Raw genomic sequence first — 13,959 nt, forward strand, 5'->3', positions numbered from 1 at the left:
GGGTTCAGATTAGAAAAAAATAGCCCCCAGCCCATCCTGAAAATGGGTGAATATGAGCATAATGCATTAGGTACAGCTGAACAAGGAGAGATGAAACACCCTATCAGGGTCTCCTTGAGTTTAAATGTTGCCTCACTGTCATGGGGGAAAAAAATGCATGCTCGTGAGGAGGCTGAAGGGAAAGGATGGAGCTAGAGGTTGAGAGAAGACAAACGTGTCGCATGACTGAAGGTGTAATAAAGTTTATGAACTATTTTTCTTTGTTTTGCTTTGTTAGGAGAGAGTGGTGAAAGGAGGGGAACATTTAAATAAAGCAAAATGTTTGACAAGAGTAGGTAATCTTTCACTGAAAGTCTTTAAATGTATAAATGTCACTTGAATTTGACATTTTCTCAATGTTAATTGTTACTGTGCCTTCTACAGGATTATATTTATTCTGGAAACAAATCCAACGTTCGCTTAGGTGGTATGTTAACAAGAACTAGTTGTGATTATCAAAAGCTTTCAAAGCCATTTAAAAAAATACTTAATCACCTATAATACTGTTTTTAAATTTTCTTTCAAGCAAGCAGAATAGTGCATTAAAGGAACCTGCGCTCTCTACCACTAGCGTCGTAGTGTTAAAATGACAAACATATCTTAAGTGATTACCTCAGTTAATCTTTCAAACACTGTATCATTACCTTGAACCGCATTCACAACAGTTTATATAAGAAAACCCACTGACACAAGTTATATTTGAGTTTTTAAGTAAACTTTTAGAAACAGTCTAGAAGTGTATCTGTTAATCACATTTTAAAATTGATAATCACACAAACTAAATTCTCTGGGGTTTGTACTTAGAGGCTATCAGTAGCACTAAAATATCTTTGTATCTTATGCCTCTCCTATAGGAGAAAAAGTAGATAATCAGGGAACATGATAGACTTCCCATAAAAGGCATTCTTTGAAAATAAGCAGCACCTGGTAAACATCATGCTCTGCTCTTGGTTTAATTCTCCCTTCTTCTGGTCCTAACCATGACCCTAACTCCCCTGTTCCACCTCACATCACTACCACCCTCCTAAGCCTCCCACCATCGTTCAGGTGACAACTCTTCTCTGCTCCTTCCATGATATCTGAGTTGAGGAAACCATCATATTCAACTATTGCTTCTATGGAAACAATACAAATCTGTACCTCTAGTGTTGCCTCTTTGATACCTGCCTCAATTCTGTAACTGCTTACCTGACTTCTTTACCTGGTATTAAATTTAACATCGCACAGGCTCTAGTGAGACTACCTAGGTTAACATCCCACCTAGACCACTTATGAACTCAACAGTTTTAGAGAACTTCATCTGCAAAACAGATGCTTCTTCATCTGTAAAACAGAAATAAAATTGGAACCTACAACTCACTGGTAGACTGCAAGAACTAAACTAGATAATATCTAATTGATGTAAAGCACTTTGAACAGTGCCTGCCACATAGAAGACACTTGATAAAAATCAAATATTATCCATTACTTTATTATAATATTTAGCTGTAACTTCAAATACAGCATGTTCAAAAACAAAAACATGTCTTCCTTCAAACTGGAGAACAAAAAGGCACTAGCACTATCAAACATCTAGACTTATTATAAATCTATGCTAATTATGACTATGTCAGGAAAGCAGTAGTAGAATAAGCACCAAAATAAAGAAACAGATCAGTGGAACCAAACAGAGAGCCCACGGACAGACCCAACCATCTATGGACACTCAGCCTATGACAGAGTGGATAATATACAGATAAAAGGAGAAAGGACAGGTTTTCAAAAAATAAATGCTACTGAAAACATATTGAAAGAGCCATTTCACAGAAAAGGAAAATCTAAATGGCAAATAAACATATAAAAAGATGCTCAACATCACTAGTAATCATAGAAACACAAATTAAGACCGCATTCAGATACCACCTCCACCACCAGATTGGTAAAAATTTACAACCCTGACCATATCAAGTACTGGCAAGAGTGGAGAACAACCACACCCATCCATGACTGGTGGCAGTGAACGCCAGTACATCCGTTGGGGGAAAAGTTCATCATTACGTAAAAGTTTGAATATGCACATACCTGTGACCCAATAATTCCTAGGTACATACCCTAAAATAACTCTTGCACATCCACACCAGAAAACATGTTCAAAATATTCAGAGCAGCAGTGCTCGTGAAAGCAAAACACAGGAAAAACTCAAAACTCTTTCAATAATAAAATGGATAAATTGTGACAAATTCATTCAGTAAAATACTATGAATGGCCAGTTATTTTACATCCATCAATATGGATAAATCTAAAAGCAAAATGTTAAGGAAAAGAAGCAAATCTCAGAACACAAACAGTATAAGTCCAATATATAAAGTTTAAAAGAGGGCAAAACTAAACAACACATTGTTTAGAGAGATATTTAATAGATGATAAATTTACTAATAAAAAGAAAGGAATGACCCACAAAAGTCAGGATAAAGGTTACATCTCAGGGATATGACTGACTGAAAGAGGGACAACGGGGTAGTTTCTAAGGTCTCAGCAATGCTTTATTTCTTATGTTGGGTGGTAGATACTAGGCGTTAAGTTTGTTAACCTTATTTAAACTGTACGTGTTTCATAAATTCATTTATGTATGATATATTTCACAATAAAACCAATGTGGTGGGGGTTGAGTTTGAGAGTGAAGTCAGGAAATGAAAAATCTTAAGAAGTCTCTCAGGGGACTTCCCTGGAGGTCCAACGGTTAAGATTCCGCGCTTCCACTGCAGGGGGTTTGATCCCTGGTCCAGGAACTAAGATCTCACGAGCCGTGCAGCACGGCCAAAAATTTTAAAAGTCTCTCGGGGAAGGCAAGAAGAAAAATAGGACTGGAGCTAAAAGGGGTGTATGGAGCTGAGTAGATCTGAGTTTGTTTAAATACCAGTGAAAAGGCACCAATGGGGTTGGAGAGATGAAAACAGAGGTGAATGAGGAAATAATTTATAGAATGAAGGTTGTAAGAAGTGGATGGAGTGGGTGGAGTAAGATTCAGAGATGTGAAAAAAAAAAAGATACTTCACTGTAACTTGAGGAACAATTCAAGAACCACGGATTACATGCCTGCTCCCCCAATAAACTGTACTTCCCTTGATGGCCAGGCATTATTAGAACAGTGCTAATGGACAGGGAAGAGAAAGAGGTCAGGACTGCTTTGGATAGTTTCAAAAAGTAGAGACTGGATTCCCTGAGAAAAGTATGTTGTTAATACTTGACAGATATTCAGATCACCTATTAGCTAACTTCACAAATACTCAAATACCTATTAGAAAAGTCTACCTTAAAGTTTCATTCCTTATCAGATAAATTCAAAACAGTAGAATGCCCAAAGTCCAACTCATACTTTTGTTGATAACATACTGAGTATCTGTAATGTTAGGAATCTTTTAAAAGCTAACTTCCTGAAAATTAATTCTTACATCACTTATAAAAGATAAGAAAAAAATCAACTTCCACTTACTTAATTGAGTTTCTAAAGTGGTCTTCAGCCGGATTTTTTACAGTACAGCTATTCAGGAGCCATAAGTCTGCCTCTGATGCATTTTCTATTAAAAAGATAAATATGAAAAAGAAAAGTAAGTATCACATTTAATCAGCCAAAAATATCCAAGTGCTTACTCAGATGGCACTGGGACTGCAGGGGGAGAGGAGAGCGAGCTGGTGGGCAGAGTCAAGTAAACAGGCAATTACAATATGGTCGAGAACTGCTTCAATATGGAAACATTGGTGAGAAATAAATATTAAAATATATAACCTGTGCTATTATCTCCTCATTTAAAATATAAAGAGGATAAGCATTTTCTTCAAACATTTTGAATACTTGCAAGTATTTAATACTTTCAAAAACTAAAGTGAAACTGGCCTAATCTTACCTCTGAATATGAAATTAATTGCCCCTTTTTAGGCTGTGTGTTAATATTTTTCAAGCACATGTATTATACGCTGAATATTCTTCAGCTTGAGATGTTACTAAAAATATTGTCTTCTTTGAAAAAGTTAATGACTTACATCAAAGTGACTCTTTTACTCCTCACTAATTTGATTAGATACTGTTATACACTATAACAAACTCACTAGCAACACAACAAATTACCCAAACCAAACCCATCACATTTATCGAAATGAATATGTATGTATGTATGTATGTATGTATGTATGTATGTATGTATGTATGTATGGCTGCACTGGGTCTTCAACGCTATGCGCAGCCTTTCTCCAGTTGTGGTGAGCGGGGGCTACTCTTCGTTGCGGTGCATGGGCTTCTCACTGCGGTGGCTTCTCTTGTTGCAGAGCACAGGTTCTAGGCGCGAGGGCTTCAGTAGTTGTGGTACGCAGGCTGCAGTAGTTGTGGCTCGTGGGCTCTAGAGCGCAGGCTCAGTAGTTATGGTACACAGGCTTAGGTGCTCCGCGGTATGTGGGATCTTCCCGGACCAGGGCTCAAACCCATGTCCCCCCCACCCCGCATTAGTAGGCAGATTTTTAACCACTGCACCACCAGGGAAGTCCCTGGAAATGAATTTATAAGTGCCTGAAGTGCTTGATGCTATTCCAACAACCTTGCTGCCTAAAAGGACTCACACATTAAAACAGGATTACCACAATGAAAGGAAAACCAAAGTTGAAAACTGCAGCACCTTCAATGGTATTTCAACAAGAACAGAAGCAGAGGTCAAAAGACATGAAGAACTAAGGACATATGGATCTCTGTGTGTACATCCTCTACCTGGGAATGGAGCTTCCAGTGAGAGCATTACATGAGACGGATGGTGAGCACATCCAAGCTTCTAATAACTTGGCAAAACTTTTCCCCCCAACATTTTATTATAAAAATGGTAAATTTTTTACAAAGAGGTAAGATCCACAAATTCTTGAAAAGGAAAGCTCCTCATTACTATACATCAGCTGAATACTAGGATCCCTCCTAACTTGTCTCCCTCCTTCCATTCATACTCCCCACCCCAACCCAGTCGTCTATTTTCCCACCCAGCAGCCAGAGTGGCCTTTCGTAAAACAGCGATCTGATTACGCCACTTGCCTGCTCAAACTTGGTAATGACGAGTATTCACCTACCTCTTCTAGTTCTCTCCAAATCAGTCCCCATGATGCCACCTAAAAGATAATCCTCTAGTAGCAATCTGATCATAGTACCTTTTCAATCTTACAGTGATTTACAATTGGTAGTCAAGACCTATCCAGATCTCCACCTCCTCAACTGCAATATTCATTTCTCCTTATATTCATCTATCCTTCCAGCCACACCAAACCAAATTCCTCAAGCTTGCACTATTCCATCTGCCTAGAATACCTTTATTTTCTTCACAGAATGACAGCTCATACCCCTTTCACCTGCCTATCCACCTGGCTAACTCCTTTTCATCCTTCAGTTTCAGCTTGATGTTTGTGAGATGCCCCCTCTCTGCACTCCCACGGTAGACTGTGTCTAGACTATTCTTGCACTTTACAATTCTGTATTAAAATAATTCATTTTTCCAGCCTGTCTTTATTACTATTTAAGAGATACTGAAGACAACAGTTTTTTCTGTTGCTCTCTGAATGTCCAGGGCCTAACACAGTGATGGGCACAGAACAGACATTCAAATAACCATAGAACACTAGACAATGTACAAGTAGGTACAAGAAGAAAGATGACAGAGGGATAATGTGTGGGACCACGTGCATATGGTTTGTTAGATGCCATCTACCAATTTCCTAAAGCTCTGAAGGCCATACCAATCCTCTGAAATAAATTCCAAGAAAGCCATCAATTTATTTAACAAATATTTAGGGCTGAGACTTTATCTTATTCACAGCCATATCCCCAGCACTTATTACAGTGCCTCGTACATGGTAGATATTCATTAAATAAGTATTTACTGAATGAATGTTGAATTTTGAAAGACGAAGCAATACTATGCGCAATGTATTATGCACATAAGAAAAAGTCATGGATGTCTGTTAGCTAATGATAAAAATACAGAGATACAGACTTACTTCAAACAAACAAACAAAAATCAAAAGACAGAACTATCTCGGCTTCCCTGGTGGTGCAGTGGTTGAGAGTCCGCCTGCCGATGCAGGGGACACGGGTTCGTGCCCCGGTTTGGGAAGATCCCACATGCCGCGGTGCGGCTGGGCCCGTGAGCCTGCGCGTCCGGAGCCTGTGCTCCGCAGCGGGAGAGGCCACAACAGAGAGACGCCCGCGTACCGCAAAAAAAAAAAAAAAAAAAAAAAAAAGACAGAACTATCCGTGCCAGATGCCAATTTTGTATCCTAGCACATTCTTCCCTTCAGTCACCGTAAAATCATCAGACAACTCTCCCCATACTTAAACAAAAGCCCTCTCAAGGAGAACTCCAGCAATAAATAAGGCATATTGTTCTAAGCTGTCTGGAATTTTGCCAATGTTGAAATGTACTGACTTACAAAATAAAGTGAATACTGCTTGGTGATCCAGTAACTGCAATCAACAGGAATCCTGTGAATATACCAAGATGCCCACAAAATTACCTAACTTTTTGGTAACCACCACCAAAAAGACAATGTCCCTTCTCTGATGAACACAGGAGTTTCTTATCCAATTATTTCTGAACTCAGTTTTGTGCTAATATATCTTACTTAATATTGTCAAAAGATTGTTCTACTTATGAGCATAAATCAGTCAACTACCAAAACACAACGAGGATTTACTATGTGTCAGGCTCTGTTCTAAGTACTAGGAATATGAGAGTAAAACCAGTTTCCACCCTCAAGGAGTTTACAGCCTTAAAGAGGAAGTCTGACCAAAACAAAAGACAGAGAAATAAGCAAGATAATTTCAGGTACCAATCAATGATATTAAGATGATTAAAGAGAATAATGAACAGAGAATAATTGTGGGGTTGCTGGTCAAAATAAGTCTCCCTTGGGGGCTTCCCTGGTGGCGCAGTGGTTGAGAATCTGCCTGCTAATGCAGGGGACGCGGGTTGGAGCCCTGGTCTGGGAAGATCCCACATGCCACGGAGCAACTAGACCCATGAGCCACAACTACTGAGCCTGTGCATCTGGAGCCTGTGCTCCGCAACAAGAGAGGCCGTGATAGTGAGAGGCCCCTGCTTGCCACAACTAGAGAAAGCCCTCGCACAGAAACGAAGACCCAACACAGCCAAAAAAAAAAAAAAAAAAAAAAGTAACAAATGTTCAAGTACAATGGTGTCAAAAAAAAGTCTCCCTTGGAAGCTTAAATCTGAGTTGAGACTTAAACAATGGGAAGGAATCTGCCACGCAAAGATCAGAAGAAAGAGCATTCCAAGGAGAAAATAGCACAGGTGCAGAGGCCGTGAAACAGGCCCAAGCTTGCCATGTTCCAGTAACAGAGAGAAGACCAGTGTGGTTGGACCCAGGGAGAGAAAGGTCTGAGAGGTAGGCAGGAACCAGATAATATTGGCAAGTTAAGAAAATTACATTTATTCTAAGAGTAATGAGAAGTCACCACTGGGTTTCAAACATGAACTAATTCCTACTTCAGAAATCCCATTCTGGAAACACTGTGAATAAAAGTCTGTAGATGGGGTAAAGGCAAAAGAAGTGGGGAAAAAAGCAAAGGCAAGAAAATCAGCTGGAAGCTGATACACTGGTCTAAGGGTAAGCGCAAGACCGTGGAAACCTGGACTGGGATTAGAGCAATGGCGAGAATGAGAAGTGAATGGAGGCATGTTTTGGAGGCAGAATTAAAAGAATTCACTGTTAGATGAGGTATAAGTCGTACAAGAAGGCATCATGTAGGATCCCTAAACACGTGGAAAAGATGCTGGCCTGAGCATCCGTTACTGAAGTGCCATTTATTGAGATGAGGGAGGTTTGGAAAGGCACGGATTTGGGGGACAGAGAATCAATAGTTCTGTTGTGGCCATGTTTTGTTTGAGATCCCTATTAAATGTCCAATTAGAAATACTGATCAGCCATTCGTATATATGAAACCAAAGCTCACAGGAGTCTTCCAGGCTGGAGACACAAATGGGGAGAATCTAAACCCTAAAAAGATATCTGAATTTATAGGAATGGATGTGCTTACCTAAGGAGAGAATATAGGGTGGGGGGAAAAAGGAGAGAGAAAAAGCAGAAGACAGAACATCGGGTTGTTCAAAGGTCTGAGAGAGTTGAGATGAGAAAAGGACGTGGAAAAGGAACAGCCAATAAGATAAGGGGATAAAAACTAGGGAGCATGGTGTCATAGAAATCCAGAGAAGCAAGTACTTCAAAAAGAAATACTCAATTGTGTTAAATGCTAAGAGTTCAAGAAAGATATCTGTATAAATACTGGTATTGTTACCAAAAAAAATAAGATGGTCCTCCACCCTTTTTCATTTTCCTTTCTCAATTTTGAGTATTTGCTTGCTCTGTGCCAACTTACAATCACCCAGCAAAGGCCCTTTTTTAAGGCTTTTAAATAACACAGAAAACAAGCTCACTACCAAAGGGGAGTGAGGAGGAAAATCGTATACGGCTATTTTGCCAGTAAGTAATGTGATCCCACATGTTCTGCCCCCTATGAACACATTTCCTGGGTTTTAAGTGCCATCAACTATAAGAAACACAACCAGGGCTTCCCTGGTGGCGCAGTGGTTGGGAGTCCGCCTGCCAATGCAGGGGACACGGGTTCGTGCCCCGGTCCGGGAGGATCCCACATGCCGCGGAGCAGCTGGGCCCATGAGCCATGGCCGCTGAGCCTATGCGCCCGGAGCCTGTGCTCCGCACGGGGAGGGGCCGTAGCAGTAAGAGGCCCGTGTACCACAAAAATAAATAAATAAATATTTTTTTAAATAAAAAAAAGAAACACAACCAACTTTGTAACAGCTTTTCAAGAGAGGTGGAACATTATTCTCTGTTCTTTTAAGTTTTAAGATACATCCCAACTTCAAACATTAATATAGGAGGCAGGGTGGGGGTGAGATACATCTGAAACAGAAGAAATAAGCTAGTATTTGGCATGTCTACCTTAGAGCAGCAGCATCTAGAACAATCAGGAAATACCAGAAGATGTGCAGTTTCTAGAACCTCATCACCCCAAATAAAATAACTGTTCAAACATCCTACTGCTAGTAGGTAATTAGGTTTCTGGGTTAACTATCTACTAAGAGAAAGTTAACAGCTTATGTTCTTGCCTTAATCAGAGCATCCATGTCAGGTTCTCCAGTGTCTGGGACAGGGAAACAGAATTAGAGAGGAGAACACAGGGGACAGGACTAGGGAAATGGGCAAGAACGGACCATGGAAGGGAAAGGCAGTAAGAAGGCACCAAGACTGGAGGCACAGACTTCGAGAAGACCCAGGGAACAATTCTACCTACCGTGAGACCTGTCCTCCAACACCTGTCCTTGTTAACCCGTGACATGCAGTTGAAAATCATCTGCACATAAGCCAAATATTGCTAATGCCAGAGCTGGGATATCAGTACTGGGGTAAAAAGCTACACACTTGAGGCTAGCCACATGGAATCTAGACCTCAAGATTTGACTACTTACAGTCTTTCATTATTTCAAATGGCGCTGCAATGAACAGCACTGTACATATATCATTTTGTATTTTTCCCAGATTACCTGTGGAATCAAGTCCAAAAAGGTGTGACTGTTGAGTCAAAGGATAAATTCCCCTCCATAAGGGGTGCATGGCTTCACATTCCCATGAGCAATGCATGAGACTGCCCATCTATCCACAGCATCACCCATGGAGTGTGCTATCAAACCTTTGTACTTCTGGCAATGCGGTGAGAAACAGGAAGCCAGTGGGATTTGAACTGTGCATTTCTCTTATTAAGAATGAGTTGAGCATTTTATCGCATGTTTAAGGGCCTTTGCAGAGTTGGGGGGTTCCCCCCCCGTTTTCCATCTGTTCAGATCTTTTGCCCATTTTTCTATCAGGATAGTCATTTTAATCTCTAGTTTTAAATTACAAATACACACAAATATACACACACACACAAAGAGGATGTTAATCTTTTGTCTATGATAGAAGTTACAATATTTTCTCCTGGCTTGTTATTTTATTTTTTTATAGTTTCTTCATGCTTTTTTATATTCAGGATATCAAATTTATCACACTTTCCTTTTTTAAATTTTACTGAAGTACAGTTGATTTACAACGTTCTGTTAATTTCCGCTGTATAGCAAAGTGACTCAGTTATACATATATATATATTCTTTTTCATATTCTTCTCCATTATGGTTTATCACAGGATATTTAATATAATTCCCTGTGCTATACAGTAGGACCCTGTTGTTTATCCATCCTATATATAATAGTTTGTATCTGCTAATCTATCAAACTTTTCTCTTACTGCTTCCAGATTTTCAGTCATAATTAGAAAGTTTCCTCTACTCCCAGATTATTAAGGAATTCACCCATGTTTTTATTTTAATACACATAGGGTTTTACATTTAGATGTTTGCTCTATTAGAACTTTACCCCGATGTACACTGATCTTACTGAATTTTTTTAATGCGAAATGAAATAAGATCCTTTGTGCTCATACTAAATTGGAAAACATTAGAAAGTATGGTACTACTTAGTGCTAGCAAAGGAATGGGGAAGCTGGCAAGCTCTACTCTGCTGATGGAGTCTATTCTGACGAAACTCTTTGGAATGCAACATGGGAATAGCTGTCAAAAATTTAAATGTGCATGAGAATTTCTCCTACACATGCTTGTAGGATACTTGCACCACACACACATATTTATATACAAACACACAGATATACATATACATATATATGTACATACATATAAATTTTAAAATTCACATGGAAGATTACTGACAAAGCAAAAAACTTGGAAAGCCTACATATCCATTATAAGGAGACTGGTTAAATAAATTATGAGACTGCATCTAAAATGCCATTCAGCTGTTAAAAAGGCAAGATAAATCTGTAAGTACTAATTTATAATAATCTTTGTTATATCATCAGATGAAAGCAAGGTGAAGAGTAGGTCTTGTATTTCACTCGTGTTTTAAAATGGAGAAAGAGGAAATCCTGCTCTAAGTTAAAAAAAAAAATTCTCGAAGCATAAATATGAAACTGTTTGAGGTGTTTGCCCTTGGAAATAAGATGAAGGTTCAGTTGGTCTCCAATATGGTCTTAATATGCACTTTTATAGTCTCTTTTTTTTGTTTAAACTTGCATGCATATTACTTTTATAATTTTATAAAGTTTAACCCTGAGAAGGGACACATTAATATTTAATTTACCTCTGTCTTCATTGTTTGAATTTCTAACAGCATTTAAACTAAACTAAAAAAAACTAATCAAGCCTTTAAAAATTTTTTTTTAATTTCCTTTTTCATAGGGCTCAGAATCAATAGTGTTCTTTCATTTTAAGGTAAGAACATAAACTATTTTCCTGCTGTGATCCATCATGAAAACAGTGACCTGATATACATTTTCTGGGACTTTTCTCCCCACTGCTAAAAGCTTTTGCACTCACTGAACCAAGAAAATGATGGTCATTGACACACCACTCACTTTGAGTGTGAGGATGGAGAAACAAACTATTATTTGTTTTAATCGAAATGCATTTACTTTCCAAACTATTTCTTTATGTATACAAGATAAATTACTTCTAAATCCAAAGTAATAAAAATCTGATTGGCAATAATGATAATAGCTAACATTATTGAGTACATATTATGCACCCAGCAATGAGCCAAGCACGACATACTCTTTTTTTTTTTTCCCATTTAATCCTCCCAATTTGAGGTGGGTTCAACTTTTACTCCAGTTTTACAGAGGGGGAATCTAAGGCTTAGAAAGGATAAGTAACTTGCCTAAAATCACAAAGAAAGAGAGGGGGCCAGAATTAGAAATCCAGACAAACTGACTTCAGAGACTGTAAATTTAAGGAAATTAGAATGCCTCATTAGGGGCTCTTTGCTTCTTGATCAAAAATAATATAGGGCTTCCCTGGTGGCACAGTGGTTGAGAGTCCACCTGCCGATGCAGGGGACACGGGTTCGTGCCCCGGTCCGGGAAGATCCCACATGCCGCGGAGCAGCTGAGCCAGTGAGCCATGGCTGCTGAGCCTGCGTGTCCAGAGCCTGTGCTCCGCAACGGGAGAGGCCACAACAGTGAGAGGCCCACGTACCGCAAAAAAATAAATAAATAAATAATAATAATAATAAAATAGACAACACCTAAAAACAAAGTAAAAAATGTATTACATGACCCTGAGGTTGCCTCATGATACTACTTCTAATAAGACAAATAACCAGGCTTCAAAAGGAGCTGTTTGGCTATTTCCAAAATTTCCAAGAGCTTGAACATTGTCAGCTCTTGGCCTTCCATTATCAGTGGGAAACAGGCAGGTAAAGAAAGAATTAATATTGAGTGCATACAAAATGTTTAACTAGTAAGAACGTGCTATATTAAAAAAGTTAATAAAATAAAATTCAAACAAAAAAAAAATACTGAGTGCAGGAGCATTACTGCAGAGCACAGGCTGACTTTCAAAGCAACCAGTCCTCCCTTCCCCCTGCAGCCTTCTGTATAATGGTGGCATTACAGAAGAGATGGGCATGGTTCATATCAACAGTACCCACAATAAACCGTTTACCTTACACAACTGTTCCATCTGAAAGTCAACTAGAGGAGCAGCTTCAAACAGTAAGAGGAGCCTTACAACTACTTAAATCCATAGATTTAAGTAAGGCAGCTAAGCAAGCTGACACAAATAAAAATTCACTAAGAACAAAATGAAGAGGGAGGAAAGTCTTGATTATTTTGGACCCAACAGCATTTGGGGGGAATTTTTTACCACAGAACTCTGGAAGGCAAGGCAAGTCCAAACAGTTCAAATGTCCATTATGTTTAATCACAGCTGGGAGTTTATTTATGTAATACAAATCACTGGATGCCTACTAAAAACTCAGAGAATAGAGCATGCTATAATACAAAAATTTTAAAGCACCTTTAAGGAGCATATTGAAAAACATCTTAAAACCAATAAAAGGCAAAACAAAAATTTTGGTCAACAGATTCATATTTTCCTTCCACATTTCATTTATTGTTCTTTGTAGGGCCTGTGTAAATGCACAGCATGGAGTAACCATGCTTTCAAAATCTATTTTATAAAAGCAAAGTGATCCATGACAAAGAATGCTCCCTTTAACCAGCTAGGCTTGGAGGGGTGGGAGGCTGGGGAGAAGACAGGGAGAAAAAGAAGGTGTAGGAAAGATGAAGAGGAGAAATGAAAGAGAAGGACAGACTGACAGAGTATCTCTAGCTCCCACACTGAAATACGTATAGCAAGAACAGAGCCCCCTCCACTGTGCAGTGTTGGTGACTGTTCGGCATGTTTCTGAGTGACGTAGAACATAGCAGCTCCTGGGGAAAGCACTTACACTTGGAGATTACACACATAATGAGTTTGTTCTTTTAAAACAGTCATGCTGAGTGCTTCACAGAAATAAGATGAGGAAACCAAGGGTCAGCTTGAACTCTGCTTACTGTATGAAAGGAAAAGAACATTTTTTTCTCCTAAATGAGAAATAATAGCTGGCAAAACTCTACCAGTAACTACTGAAGATTAATTATATAGCGAAACACACCTGGTCATAGTCAAAATCAGAGCGCTAGACAGACAGACCGTTTACTTACCATGTACAACAGAGCACTGCTAATACTCCCCCAGTCTCCTTCCAGATCAAATTGCTCTGCTGATCCCTATACATAATTACTTCAGAAGTCACTGTGTCCAAAGAATCCCTAAAAGGATATCTATTTCTAGGTGTTAAATAGGCTTGTAAACTAAGAAGCAATAAATACACCAAATGGACTTCAGAGGGGACTGCATGATCTGGTCCCCACCCCTCTACCCAAAGCCCACCTTGTATGCTACTATGTTCCTGCCACACTGAGCCTTTAGGCCCTCAGGCCTAAT

At 39.1% G+C, this 13,959-nt stretch overlaps 1 protein-coding gene across 8 annotated transcripts in view; it reads right to left on the reverse strand.

The window, feature by feature from the left end:
- Window positions 1-13,959, reverse strand: part of CDKAL1 (CDKAL1 threonylcarbamoyladenosine tRNA methylthiotransferase) — a 661,934-nt gene that overhangs the window by 555,153 nt on the left and 92,822 nt on the right. For all 8 annotated transcript variants that reach the window (XM_081245696.1, XM_081245693.1, XM_081245699.1 and 5 more), the window contains one exon: window positions 3,513-3,597. In XM_081245696.1, the coding sequence (XP_081101822.1) occupies window positions 3,513-3,597 (85 nt within the window). The remainder of the gene's footprint in view (window positions 1-3,512; window positions 3,598-13,959) is intronic.

Source organism: Mesoplodon bidens, assembly GCF_964165515.1.
Source record: "Mesoplodon bidens genome assembly, chromosome: 10".
Classification (NCBI taxonomy): domain Eukaryota; kingdom Metazoa; phylum Chordata; class Mammalia; order Artiodactyla; family Ziphiidae; genus Mesoplodon; species Mesoplodon bidens.